The sequence below is a fragment of the Epinephelus fuscoguttatus genome, linkage group LG9 (assembly GCF_011397635.1).
Source record: "Epinephelus fuscoguttatus linkage group LG9, E.fuscoguttatus.final_Chr_v1".
NCBI lineage: Eukaryota > Metazoa > Chordata > Actinopteri > Perciformes > Serranidae > Epinephelus > Epinephelus fuscoguttatus.
In genome coordinates, this window is record NC_064760.1 from 23,238,166 (window position 1) to 23,256,634 (window position 18,469).

At 41.0% G+C, this 18,469-nt stretch overlaps 1 protein-coding gene across 1 annotated transcript; it reads right to left on the minus strand.

Moving 5' to 3' along the window:
- Positions 1 to 61: 61 nt before the first annotated feature.
- Positions 62 to 18,103, minus strand: hrh2a (histamine receptor H2a). Its single transcript, XM_049586716.1, has 5 exons — positions 17,908 to 18,103; positions 5,186 to 6,789; positions 3,389 to 3,560; positions 2,879 to 3,063; positions 62 to 916 (listed from the first exon to the last, which is right to left on the minus strand). Exons 2-4 carry the CDS (start codon positions 6,189 to 6,191, stop codon positions 3,054 to 3,056), a joined length of 1,188 nt encoding a protein of 395 aa, XP_049442673.1. The 5' UTR covers positions 6,192 to 6,789; positions 17,908 to 18,103; the 3' UTR covers positions 62 to 916; positions 2,879 to 3,053.
- Between the last annotated feature and the right edge of the window lie 366 nt (positions 18,104 to 18,469).

Here is an 18,469-nt window from a genome sequence, read left to right on the forward strand (position 1 = left end):
ACCACCTCCATCACTTGTTTCCAGCCAGTACCTGACATGCAGATGGATATTATGTACACTTCAGTGTCAGTCCTCAAAGGAAATAGCTTGAAGTATGGAGAAGGTTAAGTGTTAATGTGGCAATAGTTTGAGGCAATGTGTGCTGACAGCTGTGATGAATTGTTTCCAATGTACTCGTATTACCACTCGTATGGTGTTTTCTGCATCATCCCACATGATAATCCCCATCCATACTTAACTACAGCACATCCGTACTGCCTCCGAGAATGGTAGTATATATTATAGTCTTTATTTAAGCTGCCCTTTATTGGTACAGTATGGTTGTAATTTTCTGTTTTGTAGAAACAGTTCTCAGTTACTTTTACAGTATGATACAATACATTTGCTAGTTTTATGCCACTGAGTGAGCAACAGCAGAGACACGATCTGCGTTCTTCGAAATAGACACATAACATTAAATGCTACACATTCAAATGTCACAACACATTTTACATAAAGTGATAATAATAAAAGTCCATTTGTCAGTTTTTCTCTTCCATTCTCTCATGTTGTGAAAAATTTCCATTTATTTTGTCCAGGTTAAAGTTGTGATACTTTGTGTTTCCACTGGAGTGCACCCTTGAGTCAGCATAAAAAAAAATGTAGTTCATTAAATTGACCAACAAGTTATCGGGCTGGTCTCATTTAGTTCTCCAGAGCTTCAGTACTATTCACAGTTAGATCAAGAGCATATCAGGGCCATGTTTTGCTCTGTGTGTTGGTTGGCTGCAGTGGAAGGATTTTGTTAGACAACTTAGCTCCATCCACATAGAAGCATCAGCACATGTTCGGTCCTGGACGGGTGGAGGCCGGCTGTCTGCACACAGTTGGTTCTTGCTGATGAGGTGTGGAGTTGCTGAGGTCCCATTTTGTCCCACTGTTGTTTGTTGAATTACAGAGAGAGTGGTTACTAACAGGCGGAAGAGACACACAAATCGAGAGGATTCAAAGACTTTGGGGGAACAATATGCGGAAGGAAAGGAAAGAATCATTCACTTAATAACCACCATGGTGAGTGTGGATGAGCTCCTACTCTTGGTAGAGAGACAAGTCAGTTTGCTGCATCAATAACTTTAATGTTGTAGGAGGTTAACGTGGGTGCTAGGGGGGTTAAAGGTTGTGTGCACGTACAAAAAATATTGCTGAGAAACTGCTGTAATAAAACTATTTTTAAGAGACAATACTTTTTATATTTCTTTAGCTGTAAAAACAATAAAAAATAAAATATTTTATGCAAAAGTAAGCAAGTTTAGATAAAGTAGAGAACAATAAAACAATGAATAAAAATAAAAAATGAATAACAATAATTTTTCCTGGTTACAGTGAAGCCACCTTGTTTTTTTTTGTGAAAACGATCATCCACTATTTGCAGTATTATCTGTAAAAAAAAAAAATCTTTCCCAATTGAATACAGTAGTTGTGAGATGTAAAATTAGCTTCCTGTGCGAGTGCTGTCAGGATCTCTCCTCTTAAAGACATGACAAGGCATCATTAGTTTGTTTCTCTTCGTGTATCTGACTATATTCAGTCGGCCTGTCACAATATTTCCGTTATGAACCTAGCTAGGTCAGCAAATATTATCAAGGCCATGTCCATAAATCATATGATATTGCCTTTGGGCTTACATGAACATTTGTTTCCATAACAATATCACCAAAGTTTTATCCAACATGATGCCAGAATAAACAGCAGAGTCTTTATGGCCATTATGAGACTTGGGTGCAGCACCTAAGGTCAATGAGCAGGAAAAAAAACAAACAAGAACATGCTATATTTCTCTGTATTTTATTCATTTTTAAAAATTTCAGATGTATTTTTTTTCCACATTCCAATTCCAGTATCAGAATATTCTTAATTTAATGTTTATTGCTCTTTGACGGTTTTCATACATTATTATACTGTTATATTGTCATCATATAGGTGGAATAAAATGGTCTTAAATTAACAATAACATTTTTTATCACAATTATTTTTGGGACAATAAATTGTCCAACAAAAGTAGTTCGCTTGACAAGCGTAATATCATATACTGGACAAGTATCATAACACAGTGCTCATTTTGGCTCACATGGTGAATTTTGATAAGTGTTGTTTGACTGTGCACTTTTATGTATTTAAGTGGCAATTGACACATTTTTGCTTTAATTTGCCCTTATGAAGTTAATGTGGATTGCACAATGTAATGGCTGTTGAATAATAGCACAGTGGTTCCCTATAAGCCTCACCCCACTCTACAATTTTTTCTGCCACCGGGTACGATCTCCTGGGGGAACAAAGCCATTTCTTCAACCATTGCACAACCAAAACAAGAAGGTGATAGCTCTTTTGTTTTCCCCAGTAGCTATCCCTAGTTACATAAGATTAACAGTGTAACTTCTGTGCAGATACTATGCCCAGTAGCGGAAATGATGGATGGTGAAACAACAGAACTAACTGTGTAAGAAAATTAAAAAGTTGTCTGTTTCCACTTTAAAGTGCATTTACTGATCTCAAGATTGAATGCAACAATTACCAGAGAGCCTTCACAATGTATTTGTTGTCAAGAAGCAACAAAATCTACTTTTGTTTTTCTGTTGCTTTAACTAATAAACACTTTACAAAGCAGTGCAGACAAAGAGCAAACCACTTAGTCGATACAAAGAAATGAGAGCAGGATGTGAAACTGGATAATGTATCTCCTCTGTGCTGAAAGGAAATTTCTTGGCCTAATAAGCATATTGCCATATGGCCTGATGCACTGTGAAAGACACTGTGAGGATCTGTGTGTCACAGTTCATTTGTTCTGGGCCTGACATGCTCTGTGTTGGCAATGGGGATGTCAGTGTGTATATCTACTTACGTGGTGTATTATGGGTGCTCCTACTGCGGCGCTGAGGGCTTCCAAGTAGAGGAGCTGTAAATCTCTGTCCATCTTTTTGTCTGTCTGTTGCTCTTTTCCTCTTGGGCTGATGGATTCTGGTTCTTGGTTGCAGCCGCGGTACAGTGAACACAGCACCCACCTCACCAGCACAGGCTCAGCACGACCTGCAGTGAATGAAAAGGTTAGAGAAATAGAACATTTGTGTGTGACTGATAAAGCTTTTGTGTTTTATAGTAAGACAGAGATAAAATATATAAAGCAGTGCAATAAGCTACTGAGAGCAACATGCCACATCCAGCAAAGTGCACTTGATGACAGTCCTGTCTCACCCTAATTTGAATATGAAGTATCACTCTTTTTTAAGTAGTTGAATTATAATTAATGAGTTTTGAGTCACGACTCTGCATTCAAGAACTCTACTGCTGACATTAATGTCTCTGCATCATGTTCAGTCATGGACAGGATAAGTATTTGCTGATTATAATTTACCTTTCATTGCCATTGACATCTGTGGCAGCAGTGCCATTTGCAATTTGGATAGTAGCTGTGGATGTCCCGCTGTTCATTTCTTGAAGCATAAAGTTTTGCTCTGCTAGACCTGCCCTGCAGGTGGCGGGGGTGTGGCCACACAGCAGTGTCACCTCTGTAAGCTGCTCTCTGGCTGAGAGGGGGAGAACAAACAGGAAGAATAAAAACAGGAGGAACAGGATGAGAACAAATAATGTATTCACACTGGTTTCCCTCTTACCTGTAATGCTGTTTATTAATGTAATTATTTGGATTTAGTTGCTGATTGTTGGAGATATTGGCCATAGAGATGTCTGATTTCTCTTGGATACAATGGAACCAGATGTTGCTCAGCTTGTGGTGCTCAAAGTGCCAGAAAAATACACTTGAAAAACTCAACAGCGATGTCTCTTTCCAGAAATCATGACCTGCATACTCAAGATAATCCACAGACCTTGTTGTGTGCAGTTTCATACAGGAACTATTTTCCCTCTAGCAAACTACACCCACCAACTGTATCACTGCGCAGAAGGAAGCGTGCATTTACTGCTAACACACCCAGCACCACTGAGCTTGCTAACATTACAGCTCAGCCGGGGAGGACACCATTAATGTTTGTTTCTCGCGTTGTCACAAGCATAGGGCTGTCACGATAACATTAATATGTTCTATGTCTGCTATCTACATGTTTTTTCTTTCTTTTTTTTGGGAGAACTGCATATTTATACTATGCTACAAATGCCAGCAGCATGATTAGCTGCTGAGTGCTGCACATTTGGCATTTTTGTCTGGTCGCTGAGAGTTGAAACATAATTATTCAACTTTGTGTAAAACACTGCAGCCTCTCGTCACTGTCACTTTTCACACAGCTGTCCACACACAGAGGAGGAGGGTCGGGACAAATATCACAAAGATCAACCATCACATCGCTGAACAGCAACACTGGAGGACAAATGAATGTTGAACTCACACATACTGACGGGTCCATCCTTTTTTCCCACCTGCTTCAGCCTTCCCTTCATCCAGAGGATGTACTCTTCCTTGTGCGGACATCTTTACTTCCGTGGATATTCAGTATGACAGCAACCAGAGGCAACCACAGCTGAAAATGCTGCATCCCTTTTTGAACTTTATTACTCTCATATTTTTTTTGCTTTAAACAACAAACAAGAACTAAATTTGGTTCAAAACTGCGTCATCTTTGTCATTTAAAAAGCAGCAATATACCTAATAACAGCCTAACAATAAAGTTTATTTACAAAGCTCTAAAATCAAGATAGATAACATAATTCCCAAAATCAACAAAAAATTACGTTAATATCGCATATCCCACTGTTGAGCCACCCTTAATCACAGCAGGGGAAATTTAATCCCCGGTACAGCCCTACACAAGCATTAGCCTCTCGTCTATGAGCAGCTGCACACCTCCTTCTGCGCAATGATACGATCGTTGGGTATAGAAAGAAAATAGTTCCTACATGAAACTGCTCACAACAAGGTCTGTGGATTATCTCGAGTAACCAGGTCATGATTTCTGTCAAGAGACATTGCTGTTGAGTTTTTCAAATGTATTTTTTGGGCGCTTTGAGCACCACAAGCTGAGTGCCATGTAGCTCCATTATATTTGAGAGAAAGCAGACGTCTCTACAGCTGATATCTCTAACTCTTGGAAATTCATACCAAATTAATCAAGATGGATAAATAACATACATGTAAGAGGGAAGATAGCACGTTGTGATTTTGGAATGAGCTGTTCCTTTAAGCTTTCTACAGCTTTACCTGCTGTCACAGTGGGAGATGGCTGTCGGCTCCTCCACCCACTGTAGGAAGGGCATCGACATCTCAGTAGATGACTGTAGGCTGACCTAAAGTCCCTGTTGAGGGCTCCATATAGGATAGGGTTAAAGGCTGAGTTGGCGTAACCCAGCCACAACACAACAGGGAATGATGGTACTTTGCTTGGGTCTGGATTCTCCTCCAGGCCCAACACTGTGAAGAGGATAAAATACGGCAGCCAGCATACAACAAAAGCCCCTATCACTGCTGCCAGTGTCATTGTGGCTTTGTGCTCCCGCAGAGCCACTGCTGTAATACTGGTAACCAAAGTGATACTGCTGGAAGGATTGTTCCTGCAGTTGTTACTCGTGCTGCTATTGGGTCGGGTACTGACAATGCGTTTGGCCTGTGCCCGTGCAATCCGAAGTATTTGGAGGTAGGTCCAGCACATAGCCACCAGAGGCAGATAGAAAGTCAGTAGAGAGTCAGTGAGGGCATAGGGTCTGTTCAGCTCAAAGCGGCATCTCCCCTCTTGAGCCCAAGGCCCATAGTTCTGCACCGTGCCATTTACAGTATTCCACCCCATTTGGATGGGCAAGAAAGACACGGCCACAGACACTGTCCAAACACTGGCCATGGCCACAGCAACTCTCCATGGCAACACCAGCGAGGCGTATCTCAGAGGCATGGTCACTGCCAGGTAGCGGTCCACACTGATGGCCAGGAGGGTGAGGATGGAGGCGGTGCACAGCATGACATCCATGGAGATGTAGAAGTTGCAGAAGGATGGGCCGAGCGGCCACTCGTTGGTAAGCTGGAGGAGGGCGGAGAAAGGGAGAACCAAGAGGCCGAGCAGCAAGTCTGTCACAGCTAGAGACACAATGAAGCAGTTGGTGAGGCAGCGGAGGCGTCGAGAGGCGCAGACAGCCAGGCACACCAGCACATTACCGCCGACAGTCAGAAGGATGAGGAGGGACAGTATGACACCCAACAGCACTTGTGACAACATTATTGCTGGTGCTTCACTGGAGACAATCAGATGACGTCATCACTGGAGCTTTGTGTGAACCATTGTTACTTTTTAGTTTTAAACTCGATGTGAGGTCTCACTTTTTTTGCAAAGAGGACATTCACATAATGAGCCTTAGGCTCGCATGTAATGTTATTAAATATGTTCACGCAGAGCGCTCGAGTGCTCCCATTTATTAAGGTGCATACAATCTAATCTCAGGGTCTCCATGGTCAAATGTGACTTAAGATCTTGGCCCTTTTGATCCCTCAGCGTCTTTCTCCCAATATTTCCTCTTCATTTCTAATTTACTTGACAGTTTGCTGTTCTTGCTGGGCCTGAACCATAGCTTTTAACTCTCCTAGGACTTGACCACACCAGCACTCATGACAATATTCATCAAAACAACTACTACAGGAATATGGTCGCACAACATTTTTAATAAATGCTGCTCCTGAGAATTACTAAATTAGCAGTATGCCTGGCTGTCGAAATATTTGTGATGGCTGTTGAACAGCTTCCTGTCTGTGTTGCTGAGTCTTGGTGGTCCATGGTCTCATTTTGGCTTCAGCACCATCTTCTATGGCTGCGGTGACACCTAGTGGACAGAGATGAAAAACACAGTAATCAGCACAGTGGTTCCTGTAGTTTCAGATACTGCATAGCCATGCATACACACAACAAAGAGCAGTTACTTCATTTTGGTTAGGTTATAACTGTAACTTTTAATATATAGTTTATAATTTATAGTTGATGTATTGAAATAAAACAACTATGACTGGATGAAAAAAACACCTATGGGTACATTCTCATTACTCTTCAGTGTAAAATATCAAGACAGTCTTTTTATCAGTGCATGTGTCTTTGTGTGTGTAGTATAGCTTTGGCCTCTGAGCCTCTTTTTTCCATCTATGGACTAATACAGTGCACTAAACGATGAAATCAACTAATGCAGACTATTCAAAATATTATTGGACAAACACAGTCACTAACTGACATGAGAGTGGAGAATATAAAGAAATCAAGTAAAACAAAACTAAATATATGAAGTGCTGATTTGGCGACAGGTTTGTAGCAGCTGATAAAAATGATAAATTAGTATCCACTGTCAGAATGATTTACAGCTTGTTGGAAAAAAATGAAAAAAATCTGCTTTTGGATCGAGTGAACTCTGAAGACTTATGTTGAGACACAGTTTTTGTTCTGTGATAAGGTTCGAATAAACAGTGTGAAAAGATTTATCTCAAGACTAAGCAAGACACTGCCGATCTGTGGGTGCACACACACACACACACACACACACACACACACACAAATTGTCTTTCCATACCTGTCCCTTTTCCTCACTACATAGTTGTACATTTCTCTGGGGGGTGGGATGGGGTGGGGGTGGGGGTGGGGGGGGGGTATGTTCAATACTTAGGACATTTGTTTTCCCCAGTGTGATGAAAGTAGCAGAGTTTTATTCTGACAAAATTAAGACAGTTACAGCTAGGGGTGTAAATCACCAGCTTCATCACGATACGATATTATATCGATTTGTTTGGATGACGATACAGTGTTTGCCGATATCACAAAGTCTGTCACGATATGATTTCAATTCGATTCGATTTGGAGCCTGCGATCGATATGACGCAATATCATATGCCCATCAAACACAATCATTTACATCTACTCACAAAAACAACTAGAATATGATTTGACCATTTTATTTCTGAGCTCTTCCAGGTATCAGGCATTTAAATGAAAAACAGTATTCTTCTGTAACAAAAAATAATAAAAATAGACCTGTTCACTAAAATGGTGACACAGACGTGCTATGTGAATTTCAAAATAAAGGTGTATCTTTAAGATGATGATATGGATTGATGTATTCATTTTGCATCGATGTAATTGGATCATTAATCAATGAATCGATGTATCAATGTGGATCAATGTATCGTTACACCCCTAGTTACAGCATAAATTGATGCAGCAAAGGCACAACTTAGTGCATAAAAAATCAAGAGAACGCAATCAATGAAGTATTTCATGTTCATAATTTTCTGGCAGAGGAGCCCCATACCCCTCATGTTGAAACGGAACCTTCACCTTTGCCTCACTACGAAGGTATAAAACTAAAATTGGTCCTCAAAATGACAGCACTACAAGCACATCTGCACATGAACTAAATTTAGTTCCGGCATGCTTGATTGCTGAGTTGTGAAACAAAACTTCTCCATAGTTGAGTGTGATTCTAAAGTCAAGCCTTGCGTGTATGGTAAATAATTCAATATGGGAGTGCCACAGTAATAGTTAGTCCAGTCACAACAATTATGTAACAGTACTGCTTAAAAATGCAAGTTGCTGTCAAATGTAAAGGTATTTGTTACTTATAACGTTCAGTTATTACAAGCAAAAGTAAAGCTGCCATTTTACACAGTCAGCTAATGGAAATTCCAGTCTATCTGTAATAAAACCATGAACCAGGACAGTAGTTTGTTTGGCTTTGGACAAGATGTGTAACTGTGTAAACAGCCAGCATGGCTTAGTGCCTCTAAGCAATCTGCTGCAGCTGAGGTGATGTCAGGTCTTGTTTTGGTTTCAGTATTGTTAAACATGATTAACATTTTGATGTAGCAATGCCTCAGGTGGACGGTTCGGCCTGACTGATGAGGGAAATATGATTAGAGCTGATGAATATGATAATAAATGTAGTGACCAAATAATGCCCATGAATAATAAAGACAGGTTTTTCATCAAATGGCATGTAAAAATAACGTTTGCTAGTAAAGTAAATACTTTTTGGCAAAAGATACTTTCTTATCGATATTGAGGTGACAGTATTGCAGTGCTGTTTATCAGTCTAGATCAGTGGTTCCCATCTGGTGCAGACACAGGGTCCAGATTTCTTCTCAGTCATTAGTTCAAGGTCTACACAGATTAATGCATTCAGTGTCATGCTTGTGTTTGGACATGTCATCGAATTAGTTTGCTGTCATCTTACAGACTGTGAAATAACAAAAATCAAAATAGGCACTTCAAAATAAAAGCCCTGTGCCAGAAATTCACTGCACTTAAAATAAGGTGTGTTTTTACAGACTACTGACTTGAGTCACTTGCGGTCCATTCAGAATGGACAAGACACCCACTTTTGGACTGGCATCTACCAGTTGGGAACTACTGGTCTAGGTATTAGTGTGACTTAATGAGTGTTGGAGATATCGGCCGTAGCAGTGTTTGCCTTCACTCCAATATAATGGAACTACATGGCACTTGGCTTGTGATACTTAAGGCAGCAAAACAAAACAACTGATAAAGTCAACCACTGGTTTCCGACAGCGGACCATGGGCTCTAAATCTGAGGCCATTGTGCTCTGCCGGAAACCAGTGGATTGCCCCCTCTGGGTTGGGGGAGAATTACTGCCTCAAGCGAGGGAGTTCAAGTATCTTGAGGTCTTGTCCACAAGTGAGGGTAGAAAGGAGTGTGAGATGGATTGGCGGTTTGGTGCAGCTTCTGCAGTGATGTGGGCGCTGTGCTGGACCGTCGTGGTGAAGTGGGAGCTGAGCTGGAAGGCCAAGCTTTCGATGTACTGATCCATCTACGTTCCAACTCTCACCTATGGTCATGAGCTCTGGGCAGTGACCGAAAGAATGAGATTGCAGATACAAGCGGCCGAAATGAGTTTCCTCCGTGGGGTGGATGGGCTCAGACATCCGGAGGGAGCTCGGAGTAGAGGGGTCAGTTGAGGTGGTTCAGGCATCTGGTCAGGATGCCTCCTGGGCGCCTTCTGCTGGAGGTGTTTCAGGCATGTCCTATTGGTAGGAGGCCCTGTGGCAGACCCAGAATACGCTGGAGGGATTACATATCTTATCTGGCCTGGGGACACCTTGGGGTCCCTAAGGAGGTGCTGGAAAGCGTTGCTGGGGAGAGGGATGTCTGGGGTGCTTTGCTTGGCCTGCTGCCCCCGCAACCTGACCTTGGATAAGTGGATGAAAATGGATGGATGGATGATAAATTCAACCACAATGTCTCTTTCTAGAGATCATAAGCTGGTTACTCAAAATAACCCACAGATGACGTTGTGAGCAGTTTCATGTAGGAACTATTTTCTTTCTATTGAACTACACCTGCCAGCCGCGTCACTGTGCAGATGGAAGTGAGCATTTACTCAAAGACACTAAAACAACCTAGATTTAAAATAATTGATCAATAGTCCTTCTGATTAATAATTTTACCAATAATAAAACTATGGGTAAAAGGAAAACTATGTATTTTTGATTTTGGGGTGAACTTTCCCTTTAAAGTTTCTGTTTCTTAGACCTTGTGGAGTTTTATTTGTCCTCTGTGAACTCACTCATTAATGGCATGTGGCCATGAGTTTTTAATGTGTGCTTGGTGGAATGAGGGTAACCACTTGATAAGTGAGGATGTGTGTGTGTGTGTGTCGGTGTGTCGGTGTGTGTGGAGTCCATGCGTTTGCGTCAGTGGGTGGTGGGTAATGTTTGCTCGTCTATTTTCTAACACTGTAATGGATATTGGGAAACTTGCCAGATTTGATCCAGAGCCGCTCACTTATCACCTCAACGAGAGAGAGGGAGGTGGAGAGGTGAACGCTACTGGCTTCACATGAAGACGTGCAGAAAGAGCATTAGCTTACATGATAAAAGAAAATCACAGAATGACAGGTTATAATTAAATCTCGGTCTACGAAAACCACACCACCATCTCTAATCTTTGAACTCTTCTAATCTTCGCTTCTTTTGTTCCATGGACACATTTCTGTTACAGACTCGCTGCTTTGAACTTCATCCAGCGCAAACACTGATAACAAAGCCACTAACGTATGAAGTGCAGCTCTCAAATGCACATGACATGTCAGTCTTTATATTTGACAGAACTACAGGCTGACACACATTTCTGCTGTTTTCATCAGCAAAATCTGTCTCTCACACTGACAGTCACTGTCTTGCTTTGTCTCCCACACAAACACACACACACTTGCTCACAGTAGGAATGACTTTTGGCTTGGATCCAGCGCAGGCCTGTGAGGAATGTCCACATATGGACATGTGTTGCAGTCACTAAAAGTTTTTCAGTAACCTAGTCTCAACCCTGAGACATAAGGGTATATGAGTGTGTGTGTGTGTGTGTGTGTGCATACTTGATATCTACTTTCAGCCAAACGCATTAGTTCCTTTTCCCATGTTTCAGTGCATGTGTGTGAGAGCACAACCACATTGGTTTCCTGTTTATTTTTGCATAAACATTTGTGGTTTTATAAGAACCTTATTAATACAACAATCGTGTCCACTCACTTATCAAGAACCACCAAGTAAGCACAAGACTTATGTGGTGCAAATAACGTACATGCATTTTTATTTTATCAAGTTGCTGTTGGTCTGCAGCAGTGTTACTCAACTTACAACCCCCGAGATAGGCCCTATCTGGCCCACCGATAGGGTGCTGGGTGGCCTGCCGACCATTTTTTAATTCACAGTGATAAGACATTGATTCACATTGGGATTTTTTTGTGCACTTTAATTGTAAAAAAAAAAAAAAAAACGCATAAAATTGAGCTTATTTATATAAAAAAAATGCCAGAGGAGCCAACTCCCTGTTTGAGGTGCAGGCCACACCACGAATGTCTGATGTCTGATCTGTGCGGAGCTGCTGCGACTGGATTTGCCTTGTTTACTCACTTTATCTGATTACATTCTTAATGTTTGTTTATTAACTGGCCCCAGGCCTCCTGTCATTTTGCAAAATTGCAAAGCAAGCCGAGTCTTCCTGGTCTACGGTTACAATAAAAAGTCCCAGCAAAAGTCAGTGAAAAGTCATCTGCCTGAATGTTGAAGTATGATCCCCTCCTATAGTAAATAAAGCATCACTCATTCAGACAGTCTGCTACTTTATTACTGACCATCTGTTTTACTTCACAAACTTCTCATTAGTTGTCCCTAATGGAAAACAAGTGTGAGTGTTGCTACATCTGTATATACAATCGCAGACACACTCGCATGTAGGCGTGCATGCACACAGCCTGAAACATATGTCTTAGTAATGGATTTTGAGGACTGTAATGGATTGTAATGACTGCTGAGTGCTGTGTTTTCCACAGGATGTAAAGGCTGCTCTACTTTCCGTGGTTTTCTGCACCGAGAAGAGACAACAAAATGCTATGTGCATATGTGGTGTTAAGGACAATGCACGAAGGGTTCATCTCGGGACAGGTCTATGTGAGTGTCACAAGCAACAGTTGGTGGACATAACGGAGATGAAATATTAAGTGAAGGAGCTCCTAGACAGTTTCCTCTTCTTTTCTCCCATCCTCCAGCTTGAGAACGATGCAGATGAGCTGGAGAGGTTTCATTCTGCCCCATCTAGACCTTCCATTACTCAGTAAGTGGTCTGGTGAAAAGAGCCCAATTTGGGTATTGAGATGAAAGGCAAGGCAGAACAGAACTTGGAACAGTAGCTCTTTACCAGACACGGTCTGAGCTCAGAGATGAGTAATGAGGTTATTTACCTCTCAGCTGGGGCTTGCTTCCTGATTTGTGAGATTCTCTGAATACCAAGTGTTCATTTTGTGATTTTTTTTTTCTTTTTTTTTTTTACTGGCCAGATGTGTCTTTTTAGAAATAAACAGATAAGGAATATCTGTTCTTCTTCAGCCCGATCATTAACCAAAATAATCATGTCCCAAATGCAATGTGATGTGTCGGACTATTTTCACACAGGGTCAGGAAACTGATTAATTCTGCCCTCTCACTGCAATATTGGGATTAGCTCTGAATTGTCAGCAAGGTGTGAAATTAACTTTTTCTATGCGGCTGCCACAAACGAGACACAGATACTGCAAATCGCTCACTCATTAATTCACTTATTCATTCACAGTCAGCCTACCTGCCAACTAATGGTTGGTAGGAAGTAGGACATAGTCTTGAAATGACTCATGGAACCACATCACTCGCCTTGTCTCTGCTGAAATTTGTGAAAAGCTTCGTGTCAGCAGCACTGCATGCACAAGTACCCGCAGTGACACCATCAGTCACAAGATTTTTTGATAGTGGATAATCAACTGCAGAGGGGCCACAAGATTAGACAAACGCAAGATGGAAATCAGCAGTAGCTGGTGTTTATTCTGTGATCCTCTGAACCTTTTCTCAGAGCTGTAGGTTGTTTATTTTAGATTTAATATAGCACAAATCACAGGGTTTGTTCAAAATAACCTCATCCCCACATCATGTACATAAAAAGAAATTGCACGGAGCAAACACTGCCTCAATTGGTTAGTTTTAAGCCACCTATAAAAAGGCCCATCAGTATCAGTTTAGGTATCGCTATGTTTAGAACATTTTCAGAGCTTTATCTTGCTGTCAGACAGCCTCTTTCAGACGGGGAACTGAAGCCGCTATCTCAAAGCCACCAAACTCCACTGACAAAAACAGTAATTTACTTTGCAGAATATGGGAGGTGCAGGTCTACTGGGATGTTTGTTAAGAAAAGAAAAAATGGAAGTAAAAGTATTATTTCAATTGTAATTCTGTATGATTTTTAGTTATTCTTCACAAAAAAGTAGCCCTTTATTGCATTTAAAAAAAATGCTTTAATGTTTAGTCAGTCTGGTGCCTTTTCCTCTAAATTTTGCAAAACATTAATATCAGTGGCTAGTTCTGAGTCTCCCTAGCTAGGTTTGCTATGGATTCCAAATTTAAAAAAGTAAAAGTCTTGAAAGAAATCAGAGGATTTAGTAGTGTGTGGACAGATTAGTTTGCTTTTACCATCAACACTGCTAAGCTAAAGTATAAATAGCCCACTGCAGAGTAGCCACTAGCCAAATGTAGCCACTGAAACATATCAGTCAATGCTCAGTTAGCCTTAATAGCCTTTTGATAGACTAATTTAGACTTACTAGCCTGTGTAACCCTTTTCTGTATTCCCTATTACAAATGTAGTGTATAAACTGATATTTATTTTTTTAGGTGGGTCTCTTTAAGTGACTAAAATAAGTTTGCTGCTACCCCCCTCCACAGCAGTACATTGTCTAGCTTCCATAATGGTAGATTTAGTAAATCAAAGACACTAGCAGAGCAGCACAGGACATGAAATCAGCACAGCAGTAACGTCAGGTAGGTCGGCCCATCTTATGCAACTATATGTCTTTAAAGTTATGGCTGAAAATAAGAACAGAAATAAGCAGCTTTTCCCCTTTCACATATATCCACAATTTACAACAAATGTTGTCTACCTGGAGGTGTTAGTGCAACGTCATGGTGATTCAGTCTATAGACCTTTTTATTACTATTTTGCTTATTATTGCCTTTTTATAACAGCATTGGCCCCTGTTTACTTCCTGACGGTGACTGCATTAACAATAATTTCAACAGGAATATAAAGAGCCTGTTTACACCTCGTATTACCTGATGTGTTTCAGGTGATCCAATCACAAGTGGACTGCGCTAAATACAAGTGTAAATGACAACCAAGACACATTGTGAATCAGGCACTTAAACCATTTGATTTGGAGGTAGTCTTGGATGCATTTGACCTGTCCATTGTTTTGCCCCATGGAGGGAGACCTGTTGAATTCTGCTGACAGTGATGTCTTCAGCTGTACGGTTACATGACTGGTGAGTATGCTAGCGAGCAGCTAAAGAGTGTGGATGTAATAACTGCGCAGGGCCGTCATACCTTTTCGTAGTGACGTAGGCAGTAACAAAATCTCAACACAAGTGGTTAGCTAGTGATTCATGGTAGACACAGATGTGAACAGCGATGCATCTCGGCTGTCTATTTATGTTCGCATTACAGAAACACATTAATAGCTGTTATTAAAACAGATTAAATGGACCCATTTAGAATGTTTAACGTTGTGAAGTTAAAAAGGTCAGTGCATAATAGAAAGGGAGGGAAACGCAACTGTTATTAGGTCAGTAAACATTTAATTAGTGAGGTCTGTCATATTGACAAATCAGGCAGGCAGATGTTGAAAGCAACTTTTGTCCCTGCGCGCAGCGTCCGTCAGAGTGACATAATGCAATCAGACATCTGAATGCTTCAGTTGTCCTATTATAATTCAATTGAGCAAAAATATTTGGCTCACTCACTTCCTCTGCTTTTACAAAGAAATCTATAGCTGTCTGCATTTTTGTGCCGCGCCTGCGTCTCTGTGTGTGTGTGTGTGTGTGTGAGGGGGTGGGGGGGGGGTCTGTATGTGTGTGCATCTGTCTTCCTGTTTGTCTTTGTTTTTGTCCTTGACAGAAAGACCCGGAGAGAGAGAGAGAAAGAGGGAAGTGGTCTGGGATGGAGGGTTGCTTGGTAACAGTTGTGTATCCTGACCAGCGGAGGGAAGCTGTGGAATCTTGCCGAAGCGTGAAAACGAAACATGCAGAGTGACAGACATGAGTGCAGACAGGTACACAGACGGATGGGGGGGCGGGGGCAGACACATTAAATATGCATAGAGGCTAACAGCATGCATTGCTGTGTCACAGACATACATACACAAACAAGCTCAGGTCACATGGGGATAATGGCTTGCCCTCAAATGTGTCAGTCTTGTCCTCACCATACCTCTATTAAACATTACAGCTTCTGTATGAAGTGGCTCAAGTAGACACGCATTCAGATATTTGTACAGAAGTGGAGTATGGACTGACACAAGTCCAGAATCAACACATTTTCTGTTATACCTCACAGTTGCACTTCCTAGTAGCTATTTAAATAGGGAACTTTCTTAGCAACTGTTGAGCACCACGCACGGTTCTCTGACCCAATCATGACACTAAACCACATCCTCTCTCTCTTCTGTTGGCGGCTTCAGCTGATGCAGACATAGTAGATTGACTTTGGTTGCTCACCGGGGTTTACCCTCCCAGTTTGAGTTCTGTAAGTGATGGTGTGCCACATTTCAAGTCATTTCATTTGATGCTACTTAGCGAAACAAATCTGTGCGTTCTGATGAGCATTGCGACCTGAGTGAGTTACACTCACGGGGGAGATGAGATGACAGACAACAGTTGGACAAATAAGTGAGTCAGAGGAAATTATTTTCACGCTTATTCTATGGAGAGAAGAGTAGAAAGCAAAATCAGAACATTTAATCTAAAATGAACAGACTAGTACTGTACATGTTCTTCCCACGGGTAGTTCAATGTCTCATCATATGTTCTGAGACAGTGGTGATTATTAAATGGAGCACAACTATGAGACAAAGCACAGAGCATCTTTTGAACAAGCGCACCTAACAAAATCCAAACTGAGGGCTCAGGAAATAATTTTTTTTTATATCAATCAATCAGTCATTTTATATGTCGCATGAAATCATTTAAGGTAGAACTTAAACACGCAAATCCTTTACCAGTGATTTGCGTTAGTTAGCGTTAGCAATAAAAGCCACAATTTCTGAACATTTAAGATAAAGCGCACCAGCTCCGAAAAACCCTCAAACTTTATCAGCATAAAACCCAAGGACGGGGCTGTCACAGTACAGGCCGATTGATTCGTATCTCTCAGAAGTGCAGAGCAGGAAAATCATCACAATGAACATTTTTTATCTTTCCTGATGCGGCCAATATAAAACTCGTGAATTATCATTTGAAATAAAGATGAAATTCTCTAGGAGGGCTTTATTAGTTTTTTAATTTTGAATTAATTTTTATTAAGATTTCCCGTCTTAGTGATCCAGTAGAGTGGAGAATATAATCATTATATTTAGCAAGTCAGAGAGAAGTCCTATCATAATGAACAATTCATATCTACTAATTTGCAACTCTGATACCCGTTGTGCTCAAGTACAAGGAAATGAGCGGAGGAACAGTGATCAGCTCCTCTGCCCTGTTATGTTCTTTCTTTCTATCTTTCTTTATGTCTATCTGTGTGTGTATCTGTAATGATCTAAATGTTTGCCCGTCATTGTGTTACTATGGAAATTCACACATCGGAATTTAAAGCCGGAGAGGTGATGTTCAAATGTAACTTCAAAGTATGACATGTGGCAACAAGTAAAAAATAAATAAGACACGCACACAGAATAATCTCACTTCCTCATTTCCAGGACTGATTAAATGACCCCTTTGTATATTTGTCCTTGGGCAGAGTTCACATGCTCACAGGGTCAAAATTGACTCAGTCACACTCTCCACACCCACAGGCCGATGAATTTGCATCGACACTAAAGAGAGAATTCCAAAATGACGAAGACCTTGTTTCCCCATAACTGAGCTGACAAACACTCAGGGCAGGAACTGATGCTGTAAGTCTGCTGAGGACAGAGGTCACGTGTCAGTAACCACACACACACACATACACACACACACTGCTTCTCAATCTATATCTTTTACTTTTTCCTGTCTTTGCATTGAAATGCTAAAAATTATAACTCTAAAAAGCAGGAATTGCTCCACCCTCTAATATCAACAAGTGATTTAAGCAAAATTTTATTTAGTTGTGCTGGTAATTAAGTAAAGTGTTTATTAAATATTTCACAAATATTGAATGAATGTAACTCATGCGTGATTTCTTTTCCTCTGATATTCTTGTTTGGCTGCTGAAATACACACCAGCAAATCAATGCAGACTTAGAGCAAATATTGAGCCAAACTTAATTACACTGTCACGCCACAAACACAGCTGGATGCACCGTGTTTTCACACACACAACTCATTCAAATTCAAATGTGGTGACAAATTAAATATATTTCAGCAAGTATAAAGTAGGAAATTATCAACTCACCTCAGTGCTGCTTTTCCTTCTCTGAGACGAGTGCCCCTGCTACTCTGCTCTGCTCCCTGAGAGACGAGAGAACAACAGTCTCGCCCGTGAAGTGTGTGCGTAATGAGTGTGTAAGAGTGTGTGGGAAAGAGAGGAGAGAGAGAGAGAGAGAGAGAGAGGAGAGAGAGAAGGCGAGGGAGCACCTCACACATAGCCCTCTCCCTCTTTGTTTCTCTTTCACTCTCTCTGCGTTTCCTCCTATTATTCTTCTCTGTCTCTTCAGGGTAATTTGCTCCTGAAATTATTTTAATAGCTCCTCCATTCTCTTCACGCCTTCTAACTTGCATGTGCCAGCTGCTGCGATAAAGCAAAACTGTTGCCGTTGGAGACCGGCCTGTGTTACCTGAATAATCCAAGCAACCTGTTGCATTCAGGCCTAATGGAAGAGCTGGCAAATAAGTCAAGTTTGTAGTGGATAAAAACACAGAAAGACATGGTATTCATGCATGCACGCATCATTTCTTGTATTTCAAGATTTTTTTTTTCTTCTTTTCATGTCCCATGCTGACACAAATACCACATC

Bases quoted from the DNA above. Each gene is read 5' to 3' on its own strand.
- hrh2a (XM_049586716.1), bottom strand. From the start codon at position 6,191: ATGTTGTCACAAGTGCTGTTGGGTGTCATACTGTCCCTCCTCATCCTT. The intron at 3,561-5,185 runs GTAAAGCTGTAG...TCCCCCTCTCAG, and splicing joins ATCTCCCACTGTGACAGCAG to CCAGAGAGCAGCTTACAGAG.